Here is a 27066-nt window from a genome sequence, read left to right as displayed (position 1 = left end):
AGTAAAATTCTTCAACCATGTCCCTTACAGACAGTGATTTCTCCAGTTTCTCTGAATCGTTTGATGATGTTTTGCACTGTATGTTATCTATCTTATATTGTGAATAAAATAATAGCTTGTGTGATTTGAAAGTCTTTTTATTTTTCATTTTATTTAAATAAAAAAAAAGCATCCCAGCTTCTCTGGAATTCAGGTTGTATTTTATTTAACTTTTATTTTATTTATAAAAGCCCCAAATAGTAATTTTCCCAATTCTACAACCTTAAATTGTTTTAAAATAACTTTTATCTTATAAAAATGCATGCTCATAAATTGTGTGTCAATTCTGTTGCCTTACCATATTTTGCTAGCCTAGAATTCTAGACGCACTCTAGCGGCAGCAAATCTAATATCCCCGCGAGTGTTGTCTAGCAACTCTCAATACCCTTCCCTTCTGAGCTGTAAACACCAAACTCTGGTCAGGCCAATCACATATAGATCGGTGGGCCATAATGACGATGGCCGAGCTGCGTTTGCGTGCTTCTAGTAAACACAGAAACTGGCGAACGGTGGTCTTTAGAATCAGCTTTGACTCTGGAAGACTTGGAGTTAAGTTTTTCTCTGAGAAAAGAACAAAGAACGGCACTGAAGTCATTCTTAAAAGGGGAAGATGTGTTAAGCGTTTTGCCGACCGGATACGGCGAATGTTTAACTAGCTCCGCTTCAACTTCGTTGCTCTGGTTGGTTGTAGCGCTATCCTATCGCGTGCAGAGGTGTGACTTTGAAAGACAACCGTTTATCCGCCCCTCAGATTGAGCTGTCAATGGTGAGTTTCCAGACCAAACATCTTGATGTGGGTCTGGCTTGTCCGGCTAATATTTTTCCTCTACATTAGTGGGATTATCTCCCACAACTATGTAGGATACAGGAAATTATGTCACATTCCCTCAATGATAAGATCTGAAGCACTGAAAGGTGTGTGTTCTCTCTGAGAAAATATTTTCATCTAAAAAGTTCTTACAACAAGAGTTGTAAAATTGTAACCACAACATCAAAAGGGAAACAGGATTATTCACTGATCACACAGTGGGTCGTTTAAAAGTATTTTATTAATGATTTTATTAGTGTCACCATGTGCTATTTATGCTAGTTAAGTTTTGGGTTAAAAAGTAAATTAAAAAAAATTCAACTCAGTTGCGGTCAAACTCTGTTAACAAGGTAGCGTAACAATGTTGAAAGTATGTAATAGAATTGACAAGTAACATGGTTGACGAACAATAAAGAAATCTGTTTTTGTTTTTCATTAAATTATTAAAAAAGCAAGTAACTTGTGTTTGGCAAGCACTGAATTAATAAAATTGAATATGTTTTAAATAAGACACTGAAAATAATTTCTGTCCGTTTTTCCTTAACTTTTTGAAATGCAAAATGTATCTTCGATTCCCTTAAATGTACATTTTCATGCATATATGTCCATGGACAACCTGCAATAAATGGATAGATCTGGAATGTTAAACAGGCATAATTATAGCTATAATTAAGGATCATACTGTATTCTGCACATGGATCAGTGTACAGTATCCTGCAGACCATGGCTGATCAATATGCTTATCAGATGCAGGTCTAATTTAAGAATGCTTAATTATTTCCTACTGATTGAATATTCATATACTTAAATAATCCTCTATTATAAAATGGGGCACATACTTAAGCCCCCTGTAGCCTTGTTTGGGTGGCAAAGCAAGCATACTCACAGTCACAGCTTGAACAGGAAGCCATACAAGAATCCTGCTGTTTGGAGCACATGGCTCATTATTGAGATTCATCTGTAGCCCTCTTTTTGCTGGAAAGCTTGGCAAAATGACATTGAGACTCCAGGCCATGGCTGAACTGAAAATGCTTGACGTAAACATGGCTGATCTGATAGCACCCGACAGTGCGCATAGTGAGGGAAGCAAAGCAGGTAAACCTGAGTAATCATGGCCTTCCAAGCTGACAGGGAACGTCATCATAACTTTAGGTAACGTTCTAGCCCGTGTTCTCAATGTTATTACAGACATTCTTCCAGTAACGTTAATATAATAGTTGTTCAAAGTTATCTATAGTATTTATAATGTTCTCAAAACGTTAGCACAAAATTGTTCATAAGTATGTTTCAAAATTGTTCATTTTGTTCTTCCTAAATTGTTTTCATTTGTCTACGTTTTTTAATGTTAACTTGATTTAGAAAGTTCAGAGAACATTCAAATACAGTCCCATAATGTTTGCAAAAATCCTAAAATGTAATGTGTCCTCGACGTTTGCATAACCAAGAAAAAACTTTAAAAAAAAAAAAAATTCAGAGAACGTTAAGAAAACGTTAGGCTACTTTATAGGAACAAAACGTCGTCTACAAACTGTCGTCAAATGGCGTAACTAAAACCGTTGCTTATGTCTTTTTACTATTTCCAGGGTAAATATACAGAAATACATATAGTAAATAGTAGCCTGGATGCCAGCCGAACTGTTCGGACCAATGAAATCATCAGGGCGGGCTTTAGACGATGACGGACAGATGATCAACAGTAGCGTAATCATGCACGTCGTCAAAGGGGCTTGGATTATATTTGTTTGAATCCTAAACGGAGAGCTTGTTTGTATATGCATTCACCATCACAATTTCTCTCAGAAATGATGATCATGTTGGGTAAGTACTCTGTGTATCATTAAATTATTTTACAACTTTGGCAAAGATCGTATATTCCAGCCTGATTTCAGCGCGCGTGCAGACAGGGTTGCCAAGTTTTTACAACAAAACGCGGCAACTACTAGGGGGGTTCTCCGGTGAAAAAATGGCGTTTGGGGGGTAAAATGTGTGTTATTGTGGCAATGTTGCCTGCTAAAATTCGCACTCCAGGGTCTATATATCACATAATAGTCGCTTCAACCCGCAGACATAGAAAAGAACCCGCGGAAAAAACGCGGACTTGGCATCACAGTGCAGTTGAGCTCTGTTGACATTTGACAAGTAATGTTATGCGTCCCTTCGTTGCTCTGATTGGTTGTAGGTTTGTCCAATTGAGGTCTTCCCTAGTTCGGTTGAAACACGCCCCATAATCACAGCCCAATGGAGCAGTTTCAGACTCATATTCTGACTAGAATTGAGTATGACCACGTCAGGCTAAGTAAATAGTGTACAATACGAAAAATAATGTATTTCATGTTTCTCGTAGGCTATCTGTCAGGGTCTTGTCTTAGGATATGTTAACAGGACAGCCATGTACAAAAACAGATGACAACACTGTCAAAACGATCCCCATTCATACGGATTTGCGAAAAATTATCAAAAAGGCACCTGGTAAAATATTATGTATGCCAGGTGACATGTAATACGCTTGCGCATGATGTCACAGTTTTTAACGCTGTTGTTATGTAAATTAATGGCCAAAACGCATTTAAGGTTATCGTTTTCAATTGAAAACGCTGTGTAAGCATACCCTGAGTAGTCATTGTGTTTAGTTGCTATTTTTCTTTGACTTAGTTTTTTCTGTTTGTCTTATTTCAGCCTATTCACCTGTGTCTTATCATAATGAATAATAAGTATGTTTCCCCGCGTTACTTAAGCCCACACATTCAATCTTTTGCTGGTTCTGTATTGTTAAGCGCTGTTGTGTTTGTAGTTGTTATTTCTCCAATTTATTCTCCTGTTTGTTGTGTTTAATTTTAGATTAAAAGTCAGTCTGAGTATTTGTGGTGCACTTCATTACAGCCACTAACCGCGACCAGGGGCGTAGCACCAAATTTTGGGCCCTGGGTACAAACCATCTTGCTGGGCCCCCGTACCATGTTTGTGTATGTATAGAAAACTGACTTCTAAGGCCCCCCCCTGCCTCGGGCCCTGGTTACTCAGTACCCTTTATCCCCCCAGTCCCACGCCCCTGACCGCGACAGAAAACAGGCCCAAAAAAATAAAGACTGAATAATAGACTTAGCAGTGTGCATGCCTTGCCTGGAACAACAGGAAAGAACCCCTGAGGAACACACAAGGACTTTTCTACAACTGGCTTACATGACTCCATATCTTGACCGCTCATTAAAGGTAAAGGAAAGAGATTCCAGAGTCCTTTCCAGTGAGAGAAATTCCAGAGTCCTTTTCAGTGAGAGAAATTCCAGAGTCCTTTCCAGTGAGAGAAATTCCAGAGTCCATTTCCAGTGAGAGAAACTCCAGAATCCGTTCCAGTGAGAGAAATTCCAGAATCCGTTCCAGTGAGAGAAATTCCAGAATCCGTTCCAGTGAGAGAATTTCCAGAGTCCTTTCCAGTGAGAGAAATTCTAGAATCCGTTCCAGTGAGAGAAATTCCAGAGTCCTTTCCAGTGAGAGAAATTCCAGAGTCCTTTCCAGTGAGAGAAATTCCAGAGTCCTTTCCAGTGAGAGAAATTCTAGAATCCGTTCCAGTGAGAGAAATTCCAGAATCTGTTCCAATGAGAGAAATTCCAGAATCCGTTCCAGTGAGAGAAATTCCAGAGTCTTTTCCAGTGGAACCAGCACTCAGCCCAGAGAGCGTTGCACTGTCCTAATGGCTCTGCCATTGTGTGTTTGGACCACACACACATTGGCTCCAGCCCCTGAGTCCGCTCCAGAGTTCACTTCAGCTCATGAGCACAGACCAGTCTCACCTCCAGCCCATTAGCACAGACTAGTGTCAGTTCCTGTCCATGAGCCCACTCCAGAGTCCGCTCCAGTGCCAGTTCCAGCCCATGAGCCCTCTTTAGAGTCAGCTCCAAATTGATTGAAAATGATGAAGATAATTTTTGTAATATTGTTACAAAAGTTTTCTGTTTCAAATAAATGCTGTTCCTTTGAACTTTATATTCATCAAGGAATGTTGAAAATGCATCATTTCACAAAATAATTAAGCAGCACAACTGTTTTCAAAATTCATAAGAATTATTTATTGAGATCCAAATCAGAAATATATGAGAAAATATATCTTTCATCCTTGCCAATCAGATCAGATTTGACACTTTTAGACCTAATTTCACAGACAGGGCTTAGATTAAGCCAGAATAAGGCCTTAGGAGTAACTTTTATAAACTTGCCTTAGAAAAAGAAAAAAAAACATCACTGGTGTGCATCAAGAGACAAAACAATGGCACTGATATATTTTAAGATGCAAGTTGCTTTCAGTTAAACCAGCTTAAACATGCATTTTGTCTGTGAGACTGGGGGTTAGAGTTGTACATATAGTCACACTCTATGTCTAAATTTAAGGAAAGAGCCTGCCATAAATGCCCTAATTTCTTTGTGATGCACTTGGCTCCTAGATGACACTTAGAATATGGCTTCATACTGTGATGGATTTCCAAAGATTTTCCACAGTTGTTGTTACCATCCGGTGACCAGAATTGAAATCTAACAGCACTCCTTTTTTCCAAAAGGGTGACAGGCCCCCCCGAGTGCAGTGTCATAGAGGCCTGCTCTGATCCGCACAGCAGGCAGTGCCAGCCATTCGCCAAGTGAAGGTCTGCTGTGTCAGCCTCAATCTGTCTCTGTATCCTCGGCCGTGCCAACATACTGTCTGCCAGGTGCCATAATGCTACAGTATTGGAGCACACTTACTCAGACCCCTCTCTCCAGGCATCAGAGGCAAACACGAGCTGCCGACTAGAGCAAATAAAAAGACTCACAAAGATTCACATGTCAATAGAAAGAGAAAATGACACATATTGGCACATACACAGTACATAAACAGAGACTAATACAGATGGGCTCAGACAAGGAGGATTACTGTCATTTTAGAAGCTGGGCTTTTATCTTACATTTAGACATAGAGTGTGGCTTGGGCTATGTTTTACATATTTTATGTAGCCTAGTACTTCTGATCAAAAAAATTTAATTGATTTTGGAGAAGATTTTTTAATGGAAAAGTATCTAATGCTGCATTTATTACTTCAAAAATAAACAGCAATATTGTGAAATATTATTACCATTTAAAATAACTGTTTTCTATTCTAACAAAGTGTAATTTATTCCTGTGATCAAAGCTGTATTATCAGCATCTTTACTCCAGTGTCACATGATCCTTCAGAAATCATTCTAACATGATGCTCAAGAAACATGGGCGGAAAAATGGCCATGAGTGGCCAAGGCACATTGATGCACGTGGGAGTGAAGGCTGGCCCGTGTGTTCCGATCAAACAGATGAGCTACTGCAGCTTAAATTGCTTTAAGGTTCTGATAAAAAGGTGCCAAACCAACACAATATTAGGAAAGCCTGATCAGTGAATATGTACACTGTAAAAAAAAAAAATGTCTCCAAATGAAAATGTTCTAGTGACTGGTCAGGGACCATGTCATTTCATCACATACCAATAACATGTTAACAAGGTAAATAAAGATACCTTTTATAAGCACTGGAGCTTTGATTGTTATCCACATTAAGAAGATTTCAGTGATTAACTTCATATGAATTTCTGTTGAAGGTTGCTGGAATTCCCTCATTTTATGAGTAAGTGTTGTTGATTGAATTTGCTGCTCAATTTAAAGTGACAGTTAACCCAAAATATTGTCATTATTTATCACACGACACAAGTATGAATAAATGATGACAGCATGTTCATTTTGGGGGGATATTTCTTTAACACTGCATGTGCAATATTAGTATAAATAACTAATGCAATAACAGACATGATTTACTCAGCAGTTTTAAAACTTTCATCAAAAGCAAATCTAGCATAAAATAAAGCCTGAGTCAGGAGTGTTCAACCATTTCAAGGCCAGGAACTCCTTGGTGGATTGAGGGATGGATCAGGGACGTCCCGTTTGTTGCATTTTAAACCTGGCTTATAAAATGCGTATAATGTCATCTTTATGCATTCATGTATTTATGATGCTAGCATTATATAAACAGGGACTGAAGAAAACGTTTACATTTTTTTAATATAGTGGAAATTAACTTAATATTGTGTTTTTGTTTAAAGCCCTAATATTTTTAGATCAAACAATAATTGGCAGACCCCCTGCACCGCTCTAACTAAAGAGAACAATGCAGTTTAAAAATGATTTTTCTTGTCAGTGTGGAAAATGAATGTAAAAAAGATTGCCTAGTTGACATACTGAACACATTTATTATAAAAGCCAGAGGCCACAATGTGATATATGAAAGCAAACACAGCTGTTTATGTGTTGACTGACATTTTTTATTTTTTCACCCGAAAATAGTTCTTGTGAACTAAAATGAAAGTCACATTCAGGATTAGCAGGAAAGGTTTTCCACATGTGAAAAATCTGTTTAGAGGGAGAACAGTATGAGTTGGGTTCATGATGCTGAATTCATGTGTCAGTTCAGTTCTATCTTATTTGTCTTTTTTGCTCTCTGGTTCTTCCTCTTCCTCCTCCTCTTCCTCCTCCTCCTCCTCCTCCTCCTCCTCCTCCTCTTCTTCCTCCTCCTCCTCCTCCTCTTCATGTGGGACGACTGGCTCCTCTTCCACTAAAGTCTCCTGCAGGAGTGTCTTTGGTTCCTCAGGCTTCTCTCCCTTGCTGAATTTCTTATATTTTTGGAATATCTCATTGAGATTGAACTCTCGAATGATATTTTCCTGTCAAACACACAAATGAATGTTTTAGAGAAGAATAACACATTGCTCTGTATATCTTGAGAGTGTCGGACTTTTTACCTCAGTGAAATTCCACCCAATGGCCCTTCCCTTCTTGTCCACTAGAGGGCGCCGCATGAGTTCTCGACCACCCTGCAATAGCAACAGGGAGGGCAGCTGTTTGCAGAGAGGGGAGGGGTTTACCTGATACCTGTAATGAGAGCACAGGACTGTCAGTGCTGTCACTCAACAAAGTTAATCATAACTAGTAGAGCAAGACACATCTCCTAACAAGACAGTTGCTAAGAAATGTTTTGAGGTTAAAGTCACATTGGAATCGAATTGGACAGATCTTATTCTCGATGTAATATTTTAGTATTCATATGAGTAAAGTTTGTAAACAAATGTTGAAGTTGGCTTGAAAAAGCCTTGTCTGAAAGTTTGAAATAATTTGACAAGCTTAAATATTATATTGAATTGTTAAAATTAAAGTTTGTGACAGCAAGGGAACACAAACATATCCCTAGCATGATTTAACATGAATCATCAGGATGCTTAAATTGTTAGCATGAATTGGCATGATGCTAACATGTTTTAACATAAATTAGCATGTTGTTAACATTTTTTTCTTGAATGTAACAAACTGCAAGCATTGATTTCCATGTTACATTTTACATTAGCATTTTGTTAGCATGAATTAACATGATTCTAGCATGTTTAACACAAAATTGCTAGCATTAAATTTGCATGTTTACTAACATGTTTTTTTTTAACATTTTGCTAGCATATATTAACACATTGTTAACATAAATTAGCATATTGCTAGCATGTTTAAACACATTGCTAACATGAATTAGCACGGTGCTAACATGATTTAGCATGAATTGACATATTTGAAAACATGTTTCATGTTTGCTAGAATGATTTAGCATAAATTAACAGGATACAAACATGTTTTAACAATTTGTTTTTTTTTACATTTGTACTTTTTTAACACTTTCTTAAAACTTTGCTAGATTGTTTTAGCATTTTGCTAGCATGGATTAACATTGCCATGATTTAGCACATTATTTAGCATGAATGAGCATGTTACTAACATTATTTAACATGTTTTTAACATTATTTAACACATTGTTAACATGAATTAACATGTTGTTAACATGATTTATCATGTTTTAACATTCTGCTTGCATGAATTACCATGGCTGCCATTAAGTCAGATTTATAGCGCTTTTGCAATGACTATTGTTTCAAAGCAGCCCGAAAACAACAAAATTATTCGGCTGTACAGTCGCTCTGGAAAAAATGGCGACGTCACTAGCCCACCTCAATTTATCATATAGGGACAGTTTGGCCAGATCAGTTGATACAGTTAATTTAGTAATTCATTTTATTTTGATATTTAGATGAAAACTTAGATCTAAATTTCAGTGGCCCCAACTGAGCAAGCCAAGCCAAAGGCGACAGTGGCAAGGAACCAAAACTCCATCGGGGCATGATGGAGAAAAATAAACCTTGGGTCTCAGTCGGGGTGCCAGTTCTCCTCTGGCCTATTAATAAACAGTGTATGATTATTATTCTGACCACCTTACAGGTCAGAAATCATATTAGATCAGAATAGTTTGAGGCATGATGCTAAATAATCTGTCGATTAATAATTATTGAATTCGAATGACTGGAGTCATCACGCCGGAGACGGTTTATTGAGGATGACGTGTCGATGAAGCAAATTCACAATTCAACACTAACTGACACGGGCTCAGCAGACACTCCAGGGATGCGTTGGTCAAGTCTGGGCACAGGTCCACATTAATTAGCATGTTTGCTAGCATGTTTTAGGATATGTCTGGCATGAATTAGCATGTTGCTAGCATGTTTTAACATTTGGATGACATGAATTATCATGTTGCTAACATTTTTAAGAAAGCTGCTTGTATTATTTAATATTTGCTAGTATGTTTAGTATGTGGCTGGCATGAATTAGCTTTTTGTTAGCATGGTTTAACATTGGAACATTTTATGAATTAGCATGTTGTTGTTTAATGATTTAAACAACAATTTAATGATTTATCTGTGCCTATCATTATTGTTTAATTCATGTGCACTTGTAATCTAGACTGGGTAAACCCAGCCTGATCTGTCGGTGATTTGATTTTGCCCTGCAGCTCAGGCTGGAAACCTGTACATACTTTTATTCTGCTTCTGTTACAAATTTGCGGGGACCAATCACAAACCGGGTTTGGGAAAAATTCAGATGGTTTAACACATAGACTGTTAAAAAAACTGTAGTGTCCGTGACGTCACCCATAGGATTCCGATAAGCCGTTCTGAAGCTTAAAGTAGGGCCGCTTCTCACTTCCGGATACAGAAAGGGCAAAAGATGCCTGGGCAAAAAGGCGGGATGTGGGCGGAGCTTAGGTGACACAATGACTGTAGACGGCGGATAAATGGCTATCCACCTGTCACTCAAAGTAACCACGGCCATAATTATGCAGAACTTTAAGACTTTATATAATGTAAACAAATGAGTTATAAAAAAATTCACCCCCCTCACAGTTGTCATAAATGGTTCAAATTAGCTATATAGGCCAAAACCACAATTTGTACCAGGCTGTAAACATGTGTTTTGTTTTGTTTTTGCTGTAAAGTTGGGTTTTTTAACATGGGGCTCAATGAGATTCTACTCCTTTCTGGAGCCTGTCCCAAGTGGCCAGTTGAGCAATTGAAGTTTACATTACTTCCGTACTGGCTTCAAGAGAGATCGCGGGAGGTTGCCGCTTGGTTTAACACAATGACTTTTAGAGAAGTGATGGACTGTTGGTCTGATTGGTTGAAGGACTATCCAATTGTGCAGTAAACATACAGAGCAGACTCCCCAGGCCAATGTTCAGTCTTAAAAGTTAAAACTTGAAATCTTTAATCTTTAACTTCCGCTCTCTTGCAGCATCACCTGTTCTCTTTTCTGATGATGTATTTACTGGTGCAAGCATGAAACATGCAATCATTAAAAATCTAATCAATTCCCCATGGACAAAATCAAGCCCTGCCCCACATCTGTTCTTGTTCGAGAAGCCGATATACGTCACAATATGGAAGAAAAGACAACGTCTTTGTGCAACGTCTGTTTCAAGCTGACTTTAAAGTCAAATAAAGATGGCGTTACCTCTCGGCAACTGCTCCATGTTGCCCAATGTCCACTTTTCCAAATTTGAGGCCTAAGCAGCTATACCTGGAGAACACAATCAAAGTCATTAACCTCATGAAGAGGGGTGTGTGTGCGTGTGTGTGCGTGCGCACGTGTGTGCGTGCGCACGTGTGTGCGTGCGTGCGTGCGTGTGTGTGTGTGTGTGTGTGTGTGTGTGTGTGTGTGCGCGTGTAGTGGGACTTACTTAAGTGACAGGTCAGCAAAAATGGGGGCAAATGACTGGCAATCTGGAGACCAGTTAGCATAAAACTCAACAATCCATGCCACACGACTGTCTCTCTGCAGTTCCTCCTGGCATTGTATAGAGTAATGTGCACATTCATTTCAGTTCATGACATAACATGACATTAAATTAAATCATGCAGAATTTTTTAGTATAGTATTATTTTACAGAGTTAACACAGAGTAAAAGAGTTACATTATATTGTCAGATGACCTGTAACATTATATCAATAATATATTATATTAAATTAAAGCATTTTTTAAATATGCGGAATGGACAAAAATTCAGACAGTCTGTCTGAAATAACATGATTACACTGAAAAGGAAAAAAATCCTAATGTTTGTTTTAATATAAAACAATTATCAAAATATTTAATAAATAATAATCATTTTAAGTTTTATACATATCACCATGCAAAAGAAGATTGATAAAGTATACTGAAGTCACACTCACATCTATAGATGAGTCACTGAAGTATGTGATGTACTCAGGGCCCATGTAGATTGGTGGTTTACAGGTGATCAAGAACACTGTTTATTGAACATCACAGAATTATGTATTGTTATTAATAACATTTTTACTTATGACAATCTTCCAAGTGTGTCATATTTTCATGTATTTACCCACACACAGCGTGAGGTAGAGGAGGCCTAGTCTCAGGTCCACTCGAAAAAACAGCACCACATTCGCCACCTTACTGAAGAGAAAAATATTCCCTACATGTTGCTCCAGTGTTACTGAGAGAGAAAGAGAAAGATCAAATAAAGCACTGTCAATGTACACATAATATAATATCTAGTTTGGTGATGTGTGTAATCTGAATTTACCAGCTCTGCGATTCTTCATCATGACAATGGCACTTAGAAACATCAAAATCTCCACCTCCCTCTATACAGAGCAATTGTACATGTTATACAAATCAACAAATAAATTATCACATTTTAGAAACACATATTTAATATATATATATATATATGGATCAGGCAGAACATTATAACAGATGAAGTGAATAACACTGATTATCTCTTCATCATGGCATCTGTTAGTGTGTGGGATTTTAGGCAGCAAGTGAACATTTTGTCTTCAAAGTTGATGTGTTAGAAGCAGGAATAATGGACAAGCGTAAGGATTTGAGAAAATTTGACAAGGGCCAAATTGTGATGGCTAGACAACTGGGTCCAAAACTGCAGCTCTTGTGGGGTGTTCCCGGTCTGCAGTGGTCAGTATCTATCAAGAGAGGTCCAAGGAACAGTGGTGAACCGGCGACAGGGTCATGGGCAGCCATGGCTCATTGATGCACATGGGGGGCGAAGGCTGGCCTGTGTCTTCTTATCAAACAGATGAGCTACTGTAGCTCAAATTGTTCAAGAAATGAATCCTGGTTCTGAAAGAAAGGTGTCAGAATACACAGTTTGTTGCGTATGGGACTGCATAACCGCAGACCAGTCTGGATGCCCATGCTGACCCCAGTCCACTGCCGAAAGCGGCAACAGTGGGCACGTGAACATCAGAACTGGACCACAGAGAAATGGAAGAAGATGGCCTTGTCTGATGAATCATGTTTTCTTTTACATCACATAGATGGCCGGGTGTGTGTGTGTGTGTGTGTGTGTCGCTTACCTGGGGAACACATGGCACCAGGATGCACTATGGACAGAAGGCAGTGTGAAGCTTTGGGCAATGTTCTGCTGGGAAAGCTTGGGTCCTGCCATCCATGTGGATGTTACTTTGACACGCACCACCTACCTAAGCATTTTTGCAGATCATGTTCACCCTTTCATGGAAACTGTCTTCCCTGGTGGCTGTAACCTCTTTCAGCATGATAATGCGTCGTGCCACACAGAAAAAATGGTTCAGGAATGGTTTGAGGAGCACAATGAGTTTGAGATGTTGACTCGGCCCTCCAAATTCTCCATATCTCAATCCAATCGAGCATCTGTGGGATGTGCTGTACAAATAAGTCTGATCCATAGGGACCCACCTCGCTACTTACAAGACTTAAAGGATCTGCTGCTAACAACGTGGTTCCAGATACCACAGCACAGTGGAGTGGAGTCCATGCCTCGATAGGTCAGTGTTGTTTTGGCAGCAAATGGGGGACCAACAAAATATTAGGAATATTATAGTCATAATGTTATACCTGATCGGTGTATGGTTACAATTTATTTTAAGGGGAAGTAGTTACATTGTACTTACTCAAATAAATAAGTAATAAGTAATATTAACTAACATGTACTTATTATAGAGTTACCGTTAGGGTTTGGTTTAGTGTTAGTTATTTTTAATTATGCATATTTTTCTGTTATTATTATATTAAATGTAATAGTGTCTAACTACATCACCTTAAACTAGTGTTAAACTATACACTGTAAAAAAAAATCTGTAAAATAAAAGAATGCGTTTTTGTTTGTCAAAACACAATATATCTAAGTGTAGGCCTACTCTATATTAAAGGCCTATAATACATTTAAATATATTGCGTTTTGCTTTATTTCCAGGGTCAGACAGACAGCACAGCATGCAAGGTCCAAAAGTATGTCAGTACCATACCATGTTACTTTTCAGCTAGTGCCAGTGTAAAGTGTTATTAAGCTGCAAATAAAGTTAGGCAGGGCTATAGTAAAAAAAACTAATTATTAAAAAGAGCATGACAGCTTCCCAAAGGCTATCCATGAGTTTTTGTGAACTGCAGCACTGACCCAGTCAAAGGCGCATGAGTTGGCGTCTTCTCTCTGAGATGGCAAACTCTCACACAGTCCCGGGCAGCTGCGCACGATTGGAAACGCCAGTGTCATCAGCAGTGACAGCAAATAATAGGGCCTATAAAACCATTTATAAATCTGGGGAAGATGGTATAAAGTAGAAACAAGCCCTCTAATTAAACTCATGGCTGCAGACGTAGTAAAAACGAACGCCCATGTGGTAAAGGAAAGAGAAGGGGAGGGTAGAAATAGATCATAGACAGCTGAGGGGTGAGTGCGGTAATATGAACCGTCAGTCAGACTCAGAACAAACGCGTTTCGAGAAAACGACTTGAACTGCTTGCTTTCCGTAGTGTGACGCGCTTGTTCTTGGCGGGGACTTTTGTAAACATCAACAGTAACATGGAGGAGTCCGAGCAGAGCAGCCAACCTGCGTCAGCTCAAAATAACAAAGATGGTGATGTTTCGTCACAAGAATCCACTCGTCGCAATGATTCGGTTAAATCTTCTCAGTCTAAACCGAGACTCAAACTCTTCAGTAAAGTGATGGAGAAGAGTCTGCAGTGGCTGTTGGACAACGCCAGGTAACGCGTAACGTTACATAATACAACTTTTCACTTTGTTCGCATTTAAACCGTTTTTTTTTTTTGCTGTTACTAAGTTAAGTAGCTTCACTTTTTAAATTTAGTTGCACTCTTGTTTCAGTTTCGACAGGTTTTCCCATTATTTCCAGCCGCTGTCAAAGCAAAACCCTCAGCTGACTGAAGCAATGCACAAACAGTTCATCAGCCAACTGCAGACTTTAGTACAGGTAACTTTAATGCACTTTACCGTGTGTGTGTGTGTCCACAAAATTATTATTTTATAGTAACTACAGCACAGTACAATTCAGTGTGTATACTTAAATTGATAGTTTAGCCCAAAAAATTCAATTAGCCCATGATTTACTCACCAATCCATCCTAGGTGTATGACATTCTTCTTTCAGACTAATACAATCTGAGTGCTTCAGTCTATGTTCTGGCTCTTCCAAGCTTTATAATGGCAGTGAATGGAGGTCGAGCTCAAAAAAGATGTGTCGTCCATCCATCATAAACGTACTCCACACGGCTCCAGGGGTTAATAAACTTGCGTAAAAAGCGTAACTGGTGCACTGTATAACTAGAACGTAACATGCACATTTTGAACTGCGAGAGGGGTTGCACTTTTTCGTAAGTTGAATATGGAAGGCAGTCTGGCATAGATATTTTACTTTTTAAAGTTTCAAATATGGAAATTTTTCTTACACAAACCCATCGATTCCCTTCTGGTGGTCTTTATTAAACCCCCGGAGCCGTGTGGAGTGCATTTATGATGGATGGATGTACTTTTTTGAGCTTCAAACTCAATGGACCCCATCACTGCCATTTATAAAGCTTGGAAGCATCAGGATGTTTATTTAATATAACTCCAATTGTGTTCATCAGAAACAATAAAGTTATATACACCCAGGATGGCTTGATCGTAAGTAAATCATGGGGTAAGTCTGAAAGTTAACTACTTTCATTTTGAAGTGAACTACTCTTTTAAGTCACATTATTCTCACATATCTCACAACAGATAGACAAACTAAAAGTGGATAATTTGTTGGATTTGGCAGTGTAACAATCAGCAGTTTATATGATCAGAATGTCACTATGTTAGCAATGAGCAATTTTAGAAGTGATCAGATCATTCTGATCATGTTTTTTATATGTTTTGTGGTGGTGATGTGTGTTTAGAAAGAAATCACCACTGTGATTGAAGAGGGTGACCTGCAGGTGAAGCTTGAAGAGTTGGACAAACTAGAGGAGCTTGCTAAAGATACGTCACAAGCCGCATGGTGAGTTCACAGACCTATGCTCTCCTGACTCCACTGACTATTGTTTTACAATGCATACAATGGCTAAAACAGGCAACACTCTTACAATAAAACAGTAACATTAATATTATTACAAAAAAATATAGTTAAGTACAGTATACGGATGTGTATAATGAATAAAAATGAGGGAAACCGTACACAATATTTGGAGTTAATTCATTATAACTCTTAAAGGGATACTCAAAAGTAACATTTCTGTCATCATTTAGTCACCCTCACATTGTTCCAAACCTGTATGAGTTTCTTTCCTCTTTTGAACACAAAAGAATATATTGTGAAAAAATAGTAACCAAAAAGTTGATGGGCCTGGATCTGTATCCCTAAAGTAAAAGAATATTGTGTGACATTAAAAGCATTGTGTCCTGCTTTTAATGCAAGTACACAATATTTTATATTTAGCAAGCTCACGTAAGGACTTAGGGATTTTTTTATTACAATTTTTTCCCCTTTTTTTATATGCAACTCTTGCGCATCTACTTGTACAGTAACTCGGCTCTTACCATGATAATAGCCTCAGCTGCTGAAATGGCATTCAGATCTCTACTACTACTGATATGTCAAATAATAACTACTGAATGACCCGCTTCACTTGATTTCTTCACTGATCTTTGGTACAAATCAATCAGGCCCGTTTGTGAGGTAGCCAATTGATTATCACATGTTTTTATTAGGCCCTCATGTTTGATATTCAAGTACTGCATGTCTTTTTATCCTTTAAATTAAAGGTGAAGTGACTTGAAAATAGTTAACTCCACATCACAGTTTAGCCACTGCAGGACCATGACAGATGCATTACATGGGAAAAATACATTTAGCTTCGAAAGCAAAAATGTCACTGCATTTAGACCTTCAATAATTAAACAGGTCATGAGCACGTCATTGAATGGGGCATTGCGAACGCACTATGATGGATTATTCAATATCATGCAGCAGCATCATGCACCCCTTCAGAAAGATAAATGTACCAGTTTCTAATGTTTCCTTTGATGTGTCCTGTGTAAACATCCTCAAACATTTGTGGAGCGTTGTGTCAAAAAAGTGCCTATAAGGTTTAATATACGGGAGCGTTAGCCACATTAATACATTTTTGTTTGAAAATGTATCTTTTTCTCTCCGTTTTGGCCTTCTGTCCACACTGAGACAGTGTTTTAAGTCAACCCCAAAGTGGAAAACGCTGTCTTTGCATCACAATGTGCATGTGACGCATATTGTACCAATAGATATTAGTGCTGCAACGACGCGTCGACGTCATCGATGACGTCGACTACGGAAATACGTCGACGTTCGTGAAATGCGTCGACGCGTCGTGTCAGACGTTCATCTCGCGTAATGTTGGCTTCTGCTCCTGGTTCTATCACAAAAACCTAGACTGCGAATATCAAAAGTATGGGAATACTTTAAACAGAGGCCAAACAGTGTTTCCCACACATAGACTAATTTGTGGCGGACTGCCACATAATCAATAACGGCCGCCACATTCGTCATTCATTCATTTTTACGCTATTTAAAAGACGCACGCATATTCGTTTAGCTGCATTTCCTTAAGTTCTCTCTCCGCCCTTTTGCGCGTCTCTTACTCACTCACACACACACGCGTTGCATTCGACCGTAAAACAAGTTTTATTGCATTTTGGCGCATTTAGTATGACATAGCTTTTAAAACCAGAGCAGTTGAATAACAGAGTTGCGACAAGCCTTCATCACGCGGCAGCGCGCGGTCACGGCGCTCATATAACTCTAAACAAACCAGCGCGGTGTCAATCAATACAGACCAGTGTTTCCCAACCGGGATCCCGAGCAAAAGTTGCGGGGACGCACTTACACTTCGGTTCATCTCGCATCTGATGACGCATCTTTATTATGGGTTGTAACTTGAAAATAATGCTGTATGTATGTTTCTGTCGATGGATACACGTGCTGACTCCTCAGGTATGCACTACAACAACAGCGATAATAAAAGAAAAAACGTGGGCAAAACGGTCTCTCTTTGTAAACTTTATAAAACGCATGCGAGTGCTGCTGTACGTCCGAATATGAGCAGTCATTTTCACCGTCATCACCCCCGTGTAGCCAGGAGACTCCAATGAGAAGATCTGTCTCTGCACTCGTTCCAAAGCGTGCAAATATTGAGTTATCTTTCAAATCCTGTGCTTAAACGGACAAACTCACAAAAAGTATGTCAAAATGTCATAGCCTACTCTATGCCTTAAGTGAACTTTATACAGGAAATACGACGACTATCCGTGGGTCTTAAAGGGGCAGTAGCCTTCACTGCTGTCTGTTTAATGTCAAACAAAAGATAAAGACATCACTCACTGCTCCTGACTGAATAGCTTTTGTAAGTTTAATAAGGATTATTTTTTAATTTTAAACAGTTAAATGTGTGGTTATTTTACTTTTGATTACTTAATTCCATTTCTCTACCTAAAAACTAATGTTAGACCTACCTGAAAATCCTGAAAAGCATTGTTTATTTTGTTCTCATCTTTGCTCAATAGTATTTATTTGCGCTGCTGCTTCTATTTAAGTTATCTGTTCTTATTTTCTTTATTTTCATTTGACAGTAGTCCTTTTTCCCCTGAACATAGCAAATACCGAACTGTACTGAAACGTGAACCTAAAACCGTGATACAAAGTGAACTGTGAGCAGTCTGTACTGTTACACCTCTAGCGTAACTTATGCGAGGGGGTGCCACAGAATTTTGAAAAATTTCAAAGGGTAAAAAAATTAATCGTTAGATTAGTCGACTAATCGAAAAAATAATCGTTAGATTAGTCGACAGAAAAAATAATCGTTAGTTGCAGCTCTAATAGATATGCATGTTTACACCACAATTGTGCCAGTTATGTGCTATTCACTTTCACAAGGTTATTTTACTTTGCACACTTCATACCACAGTCCTGCAAGGATGATAGAAAATATACTTGCATTTGCTGTCCTGTGGCAAAACACGAGTAGAGTTGCATTTTAGACCAAACATAATGGTTGACCGAGTCCGAGTGTGACCTGGACGTTTAGTTAATGGTGAGATATTTTGCAAAATAAAATGATCTTGCCAGAAGAATTGTGTGATAACTTTGATGTCTGTATCGTTTCAAATCTATCTGGATTAATGTTGACGTAGCCTTCATCATGATACATAGCAACACCGCTAAAAGTATTCCTAATGTGGTGGACCTTTTATTGAAAGTACCTGTGGGGACATGCCTTCACAAGCACCCACAAAGAGCTGTGGTTGGGGGAAACACAAAAGGAGTGTTTGCAATTAAATACCACTGTCTCCTATTTTCCCACTAAATTAAACATTTTTCCTTTGTTTTGCACCTTTATATTGCAGGCGTCCCAGCGGTGTTCCGGAGCAGGATGTGTGCAGTGATTTAGTGTCATATTATAAGAAGCAGGAGGAGTACATGCGGATCCAGCTGAAGAAACTCCAGAAGGAGAACGCTTCCCTTGCTCAGAAGGTGCAGGCCAGCCGAGAGAACATCACACATACAGAGCAACGCATTGCCTCAGGAGTGGAGGAATGGAGGGTACGAAAAAAACTGATTTCATTGAGACAGTCACAGATTTTCATTGCTTTATGTTACCACAAATTCAGCTTTACCTCTTGTTCCCCACCTGCAGGCATCTCTTGAAAATCTGGAGCCATTTGTTTTGACACTTTCCCCATCTGAAAACTTTGAGTCTCTCTAAAATCAATAGTCTAAATATCTTTTTTTTGATTAAAAGTAGCTTGAATATGATCTTATTGTGCATCTGCATGGTTTGGTATGTCATATATGTGTACTCAATTCATTAAACATTCCATGCGCTTTTTAACAATGTTGTGTTTCATTTTGAACATTTAAATTAAAAATCTCTGTGACAACTAGAACTTCTGCTAAAGGTATAGTAACTACAGTTATTGTTGCTATTGTAATATCAATATATGTTAATAAAGGATCTCCTCTTCATCTGAAAGCATGTGATGAAGCGTTTTGATGACAGTGCTATATTACCAGTTTTATTAATATTGTATTTATAAAGAGCTGTAATATTGGTAGAACTATTTACAATGATAAATTTGTGCAAGGTGAACTTTTCTTTCATCACTAGTTATTATAATAGAGCTCACAAACATGCTACAGTATTGAAAAATAATACAAGCTACAAATGTATTTATCAGAAACTAGGGCTTTTGTTAAAAAGCATATTGAGATCTTATACATTTGTCAAATTTCTGCTTTTAATTCAGGGTACAAAATATAATTATGATATGATACAAGTTTGGCATTTTAATAGCAAAATTAGTTAAATACAAAGATCTATTTTAAATACCGTAATTGGAAATGTGCTCATTGCGGTGTGAAGCAATAATGGGCCCCGGGCCCCTGGTTGAAAATCTGCATTGGTAAAAAGTTGTGTGTGCGTATGATCGTGTCATTACGGTATCCCTATTGTTGATAATGTGATGTACCAGATGGATGCTTGAACACCGTACCAAACGCCTGTGACCGGCACTAGTTCCGGCATCTTTATTTGTACTTTTTATATACAAATGATTTAATTTCAGAAGTTATGACGGAAATATTTTCATCTTTGTTCGGACAAAATGATGCACAGCCACCCACGGGGCCAGCAGCTTTGGGGTTCGCCACCGGAAAACCTCCGCCGCCTATGCCGCCCAATCAAGCGCCCGTGGCGGCTCAAAATCCAGCACAGCACGGGGACGAGGGGCCTACTCTGCGAAAACCCGGAGCCATGAACGAACCTTTCTATTTACTACGCGAACTGCCTGGTAAATAAGTCTGTAGTGTTTAAGAAGACAATTTGTAATGAAGGATAATAATGTTATGTAACATGGTATACTGCATCTGGATCGGCTTTTGTGTTTGTTCTGATTCAGTTGGAACCGACCTGACGGGAAACACGAACCTCATCACTCACTATAATCTGGAACACGCGTATAATAAATTCTGCGGAAAGAAAGTGAAGGAAAAACTGAGCAACTTCTTACCAGAGTTACCAGGTAACATTAAGCTATTAGAGAGAGAGAGAGAGAGAGAGAGAGAGAGAGAGAGAGAGAGAGAGAGATGCATGATATCCAATGAATTCTTTTAAAGTCCCGGTGATTAACTGGCTTAACATACCATAGTACCGTGGTGTTGTTTTGCCATTAATATGCAGTCTCCCTCTTGCAGGTATGATAGACTGTCCAGGGGTTCAAGATGGCAGTTCTCTGCGCTCTCTCATAGAAAAACCTCCGGTCTGTGGAAACTCTTTCAGCCCACTGACAGGAGCTCTACTCACTGGATTTAGACTACACACTGGCCCGGTAAATTAGTGCACTTGTAATGAGCTGCCTGCCTAAACATTTTAAACATCTTAAAGTTTCATGTTTATAGTGTTTGTGTGTGCTGTAGCTTCCAGAGCAATACAGACTGATGCACATACAGCCGCCAAAGAAGAAGAGCAAGCACAAACACAGACATCATCGACCGCAAGATCCTCTACCACCAGGTGACATATTAACCTGAGGCATTTTCAGTCTCTGCATGTACGTAAATGCATTAACTTGGCAATAACTTGTTTTTTCTTGTCCAGAAACCCCCTCAGATTCTGATCCCAAGAAGAAGAAGAAAAAGAGGGATGATGACCCTGATCGCAAGAAGAAAAAGAAAGACAAAAAGAAGAAAAAGGTGAGCGACTGTGCAGAATGTCAGGACAAGCTTACAACAGTCCAGCAGTTGAAAACTACTTTTACACAATATTGTGTCTTAGAGGACAGAATATTAAAAAAATAATAATAAATTATTGTGGATCATAACCGGGTTGTAAGTGCAGCTTCAAAATTCCAAAAGAAGAAACAGGAGCAAGAGACAAAAAATAGAGAGTAGGCAATTTATTGAAAACTGCATTTAAACTCAAACAGTTCATCAGCTGATCAAAAGTTTAAGACCAAAGCCATAAAAAGGTCAAATCTACACAAAAATAAGGCTTTCATGTCATTGTTCTTCAAGCAGTCATACTGTCAAGATCTCCTGATGGCAAAGGCAAGAAGGCTTTCTCTCTTTGAACGTGGCAGGATTGTTGAGCTGCACAAGAAAGGCCTTTTGCAACGTGCCATCGCTGCTGAGGTTGGACGCAGTAAGACAGTCATTTTACATTTCTTAAAAAATCCTGAGAGTTACGGGACAAAAAAGTCAAGTGGTAGACCCAAAAAGGTTTCACCTGCACTGAGCCGCAGGATCCGACGGGTTGTCCGTGAAGACACAGGTCGATCCTCAACTCAAATTAAGGCCCTTACTGATGCTGTCTGCAGCCCAATAACCATAAGACGTCATCTGCTAGAGAAGGGCTTCAAAAACAAAAAACGTCTTTAAAGGCCACGTCTCCTCCCACGACACAAACTTGCCCGTTTAAGAATTTGCAAGGGAGCACCAAACATGGGACATTGAAAAGTGGAAGAATTTTTTTTACCTGGATGGTCCTGATGGCTTCAAACGTTACTGGCATGACAAGGAGATCCCACCTGAGATGTTTTCTACACGGCACAGTGGAGGAGGCTCCATCATGATCTGGGGTGCTTTTTCCTTCAATGGGAAAATGGAGCTTCATGATGTGCAGGGGCGTCAAACGGCGACTGGCTATGTGGATCTGTTGCAGCGGGCATCCCTCTTGACCGAGGGCCCCCGTCTGTGCGGTAATGACTGGGTCTTTCAACAGGACAACGCTGCAATTCACAAAGCCCGCCTGACGAAGGACTTCTTCCAGGAGAATAACGTTGCTCTTTTGGACCATCCTGCGTGTTCCCATGATCTAAATCCCATTGAGAACATTTGGGGATGGATGGCAAGGGAAGTTTACAAAAATGGAAGTTCCAGACCATGCATGCCCCTCGTGAAGCCATCTTCACCACATGGAGCAACGTTCCCACCAGCCTCCTGGAAACAGTCGCATCAAGCATGCCGAAACGAGTTTTTGAAGTGATCAACAAGAACGGTGAGGCTACTCACTACTGAGTCCTTTTTTGACACGTTTTGTACTGTTGTGCGTCTATTTTTGGGCTATGTTCTTAAACTTTTGATCAGCTGATGAACAGCCTGTTTCAATTTAAATGTAGTTTTCAATAAATTGCCTACTCTCTATTTTTTGTCTCTTGCTCCTGTTTCTTCTTTTGGCATTTTGAAGCAGCACTTACAACCCGGTTATGATCCACTAGTGTGAAATGTGTTTGGAAAAGAGCTCCTCATATAAAAGCACATAGCAAAATTAAAACCATACAAATATAAGCAAATTCAAAATATTAACTGCAACAAATAATATGATAAATACATGCATAAATACATAATCTTCTATATCAATAACATCCAAAATAAAAAAGCACCCAACCACATCCATATGCTGTAGAATATTTTAAATAGATTCTTGCTAGGCATGTCTATTTCTGAACTGCTTTGATCCGTCTCATTTGTAGACCCCAGTATGTTCTGTGCATGCTTTTGAAATATCTCTTTTTTCTGTACCCTCTTTTCCTCTCAGAATCGACACAGTCCTGATCATCCTGGTCTTACTGGATCTCAAACAAACAGCAACAGCCTGAGATAGAACAACTCTGTGTGTGTGTGTGTGTGTGTGTGTGAGTGACAGAGAAAGAAGGAGAGAGAGAGATCGTGTGCGTGCGTGTGTGTGTGTGTGTGTGTGTGTGTATGAAAGCATGTTGAACAGTGTTAGAGACCCTGATATGGACCAGTGTGTTAATTAATGTTTACAAAGACATTCATGATGATTTCTGCCATTTTTTTCCCCTGAATATATTGAAAACCTGAATGAATAAACTTTATTCTTTACGCATTCTTCAAATGAACTTTTTTTTTCTTCAAAGCATGATTGCCAATAGAACAGTATGGTGTTCTGATCACATTTTGGTAGAGCCACAAAGTCATGGAAAACATGGAGATATCAGGGAATAAAAAGTAATACATTTGTCACAAAATTCTATATTCAGATTAGAATAAATTGTTCCAGCTCTAAAATCAATCTCATTAAAGCAGCACTTGGCAACTTTTGCTCTCGGGGTCCCCCTACAGTTTGGAAAAAATAATGTCCTCAACTACTGTCGTAAGCTGTCATCCTACAACAGGGGATGCCATCGCGCGTGCATTTGTTGACATGACAACCCTGATAGCCCTGAACTAGTGATGCGTGGGTCGTCTCATAACCCGCGCGGACCCCGTATGTCTATTTAATGGTCGCGGGTGCGTGGCGGGTTGTAAAAATATATACAGTGGTGCGGTGCGGGCCAAATAACTTCATAAAAGTGGCGCTGCGGGTTGGTGCAGCACTAACAGTTCCCCTGAACACTGCAAGAGGAGTTCACATGCAGGTGTTCTTCTGGCGGCGCGTGTGAAATGTCTTCATCCCAGGTACAGTCAGTGGCATATGTTTCAGCATGTCATATGAATATAATTTCATGGGTTTTATTTTTTTCAAACGCCAAATAATCACGATGCTCACGTTTACAAGCCAGAGTCATTATAGTAGTCTATTGGTTACCGTTTTACAGAATCTATATGATACTTCAGTTCAATGTTTGAGTGGTAGCTCACCGTAACAAGCAGGACAGCATCGGTCGGGCACGCCTCCTTCAGCTCACGCCGACGAGCAAACGCTGATCACATGTTGATCCTCGCCCTGCCTTTAATCCCATCACTTTTTCGTTTCCTCTTATTACTTTCCTCCAACAAAACCTTTTCTTTCTTATTTGTCTCTGCTGCTTCGGACATGACTATATTATCTGACGAACAAAGTTGGGCTCGCACATCCGAATTTAAGGAAGTGTGGGTGGTGGTGGAAGTGGCGTATATGCCGTAAAGCAGTCGGATTTTGTAGTTCTTTTTGTTCTCGGGTTACTACCCGAAACCCGAAGTTTAAAAGTACGATTAAAAATGATACAGACCCCATCAGGCTATGGCAGACGTGTCATTCAAAGTCGATTTATCATCACAAGAGTCTTAAAAAATATATTATGAAGGTTGAAAAGTTACCTAGTGCTGCTTTAAAGGGAGATACCCAAAAATGAAACTTGTGAAGAAAGTGTAACGCCTTTTGCAGTTAAACTACATCCGATGTCGCACCAGTTACGTCTTTTCTGTAAATTGAATATGGAAGGTGGTCCGTCGGGAGCTTGATATTTTATTTTATAATGAGTTAAATATGGATATTTTCTTACACAAATGCATCAATTCCATTCAGAAGGCCTTTATTAACCCCCTGGAACAATGTGGTTTACTTTATTAGTGATATAAATACTTATCGGGCTGACATTAACTGCCATTTTAAAGCTTGGATTATCCAGGACATTATTTAATATAGCTCCAATAGTATTCATCTGAAAGAAGAATATCATATATACACCTAGGATGACTTAAATCATGGGGGTAATTTCAGCTTTGGGTGAACTATCCCTTAAAAACCACTTGAGAAATCCTCATTTAATCAGGAGAGGGCAGTGTTGGACAACAACAAAAACATTTTTGTTTCAATTCAAGGATATTGAATTTGTGCGTGTGTGTGGTGTTGCAACTTGCTCTAGACATTTAATTTGGGAAAATAACCAGTACTAGTAGTAAGGGCGCTAAAAATGAACGAGGACCGTCGGACCGGGACAACATTTCCCATGTGCTTCTTCACAGAGCCTGGGACCGCGTTTCCGGTTGAGGTTAATGAATGAGAAGTGTTAACTGACACGATACAAACGATAAAAGCAACAATTTTACTATGGAATCGCACCCTCGTGACACAAAGCAAAAACATGTTAAACATGCTGCACACGCAGACAAACTCGAATGACAGCAGATTAGCCTACAGTTTGGGATACATGACTAAATCATTGCAGTTTTGTTTTTTTCTGTAGACAAATTTTTACAGTCTTTGACATAATTTCTAATCAACCAAAAACATTAAAGTTTAAGGCTATCAAAAATGTTGAATTTGTCTAGCAAAACGATACAAGGTAATGCATATGTTTCCTGAGTAAGGTTTATTGTCTATTCACAAGCGGCTCCAAACTGTGGGAGGCGGATATGCTTTATTGTGAAAAGAAATGCGATTTATTCGCGTCATTCGCCTAGCTGCGGTGTGAACGCAGCCAGATTGGTAAAGCTACAGTAACCACTGTAAAAAAAAAAAAAAAAATTCAGGTCTCCAATTGAACATTTTTAAGTGACTGATTACATCAAAAATTACTAATTAATCACATCAAAACATCAGAATTTATGAATGTAAACTCACTTAAAGGATTATTAGGAACACCATACTAATACTGTGTTTGACCTCTTTCGCCTTCAGAACTGCCTTCATTCTATGTGGCATTGATTCAACAAGGTGCTGAAAACATTCTTTAGAAATGTTGGCCCATATTGATAGGATAGCATCTTGCAGTTGATGGAGATTTGTGGGATGCACATCCAGGGCACAAAGCTCCCGTTCCACCACATCCCAAAAATGCTCTATTGGGTTGAGATCTGGTGACTGTGGGGGCCATTTTAGTACAGTGTCATGCTCAAGAAACCAATTTGAAATGATTTGAGCTTTGTGACATGGTGCATTATCCTGCTGGAAGTAGCCATCAGAGGATGGGTACATGGTGGTCATAAAGGGATGGACATGGTCAAAAACAATGCTCAAGTAGGCCGTGACATTTGAACGATGCCCAATTGGCATTAAGGGGCCTAAAGTGTGCCAAGAAAACATCCCCACACCATTACACCACCACCACCAGATAACCAGACTCTACCATCTGAATGTCTCAACAGAAAGCGAGACTCATCAGACCAGGCAACATTTTTCCAGTCTTCAACTGTCCAATTTTATTGAGCTTGTGCAAACTGTAGCCTCTTTTTCCTATTTGTAGTGGAGATGAGTGGTACCCGGTGGGGTCTTCTGCTGTTGTAGCCCATCCGCCTCAAGGTTGTGGCTTAACAAATGCTTTGCTGTATACCTCGGTTGTAACGAGTGGTTATTTCAGTCAAAGTTGCTCTTCTATCAGCTTGAATCAGTCGGCCCATTCTCCTCTGACCTCTAGCATCAACAAGGCATTTTCGCCCACAGGACTGCTGAATACTGGATGTTTTTTTTCCCTTTTTAAACCATTCTTTGTAAACCCTAGAAATGGTTGTGCGTGAAAATCCCAGTAACTGAGCAGATTGTGAAATACTCAGACCTAGCCGGTCTGGCACCAACAGCAATGCCATGCACAAAATTGCTTAAATCACCTTTCTTTCCCATTCTGACATTCAGATTGGAGTTCAGGAGATTGTCTTGACCAGGACCTCACCCCTAAATGCATTAAAGCAACTGCCATGTGATTGGTTGATTAGATAATTGCATTAATGGGAAATTGAACAGGTGTTCCTAATAATCCTTTAGGTGAGTGTAGGTGTCCTGATGTTTTCCTACATTAAACAAGAAATTAAAACCTACACACTCCATCAGTTA

At 39.2% G+C, this 27066-nt stretch overlaps 3 protein-coding genes across 3 annotated transcripts; 2 read left to right on the top strand and 1 right to left on the bottom strand.

Moving 5' to 3' along the window:
* Positions 1–7314: 7314 nt before the first annotated feature.
* tmx2a (thioredoxin-related transmembrane protein 2a) lies at positions 7315–14088 on the bottom strand. The gene is made up of 8 exons (XM_067456370.1): positions 13683–14088; positions 11811–11871; positions 11607–11720; positions 11437–11513; positions 10944–11050; positions 10718–10783; positions 7636–7765; positions 7315–7557 (listed from the first exon to the last, which is right to left on the bottom strand). Exons 1-8 carry the CDS (start codon positions 13869–13871, stop codon positions 7315–7317), a joined length of 987 nt encoding a protein of 328 aa, XP_067312471.1. The 5' UTR covers positions 13872–14088.
* si:dkey-6i22.5 (polyamine-modulated factor 1) lies at positions 13980–19540 on the top strand. Its single transcript, XM_067457953.1, has 5 exons — positions 13980–14269; positions 14391–14496; positions 15445–15545; positions 18923–19118; positions 19213–19540. The coding sequence occupies exons 1-5, from the start codon at positions 14088–14090 to the stop codon at positions 19279–19281; spliced, it is 654 nt and encodes a 217-aa protein (XP_067314054.1). The 5' UTR covers positions 13980–14087; the 3' UTR covers positions 19282–19540.
* Positions 19541–20011: 471 nt separating this feature from the next.
* med19a (mediator complex subunit 19a) lies at positions 20012–23417 on the top strand. Its single transcript, XM_067457952.1, has 6 exons — positions 20012–20365; positions 20474–20596; positions 20769–20902; positions 20991–21087; positions 21172–21266; positions 23110–23417. The coding sequence occupies exons 1-6, from the start codon at positions 20146–20148 to the stop codon at positions 23173–23175; spliced, it is 735 nt and encodes a 244-aa protein (XP_067314053.1). The 5' UTR covers positions 20012–20145; the 3' UTR covers positions 23176–23417.
* Positions 23418–27066: the final 3649 nt, after the last annotated feature.

The sequence above is a fragment of the Pseudorasbora parva genome, chromosome 11 (assembly GCF_024679245.1).
Source record: "Pseudorasbora parva isolate DD20220531a chromosome 11, ASM2467924v1, whole genome shotgun sequence".
NCBI classification, from domain to species: Eukaryota; Metazoa; Chordata; class Actinopteri; order Cypriniformes; family Gobionidae; genus Pseudorasbora; species Pseudorasbora parva.
This window is presented reverse-complemented; position numbering and strand designations above follow the sequence as displayed.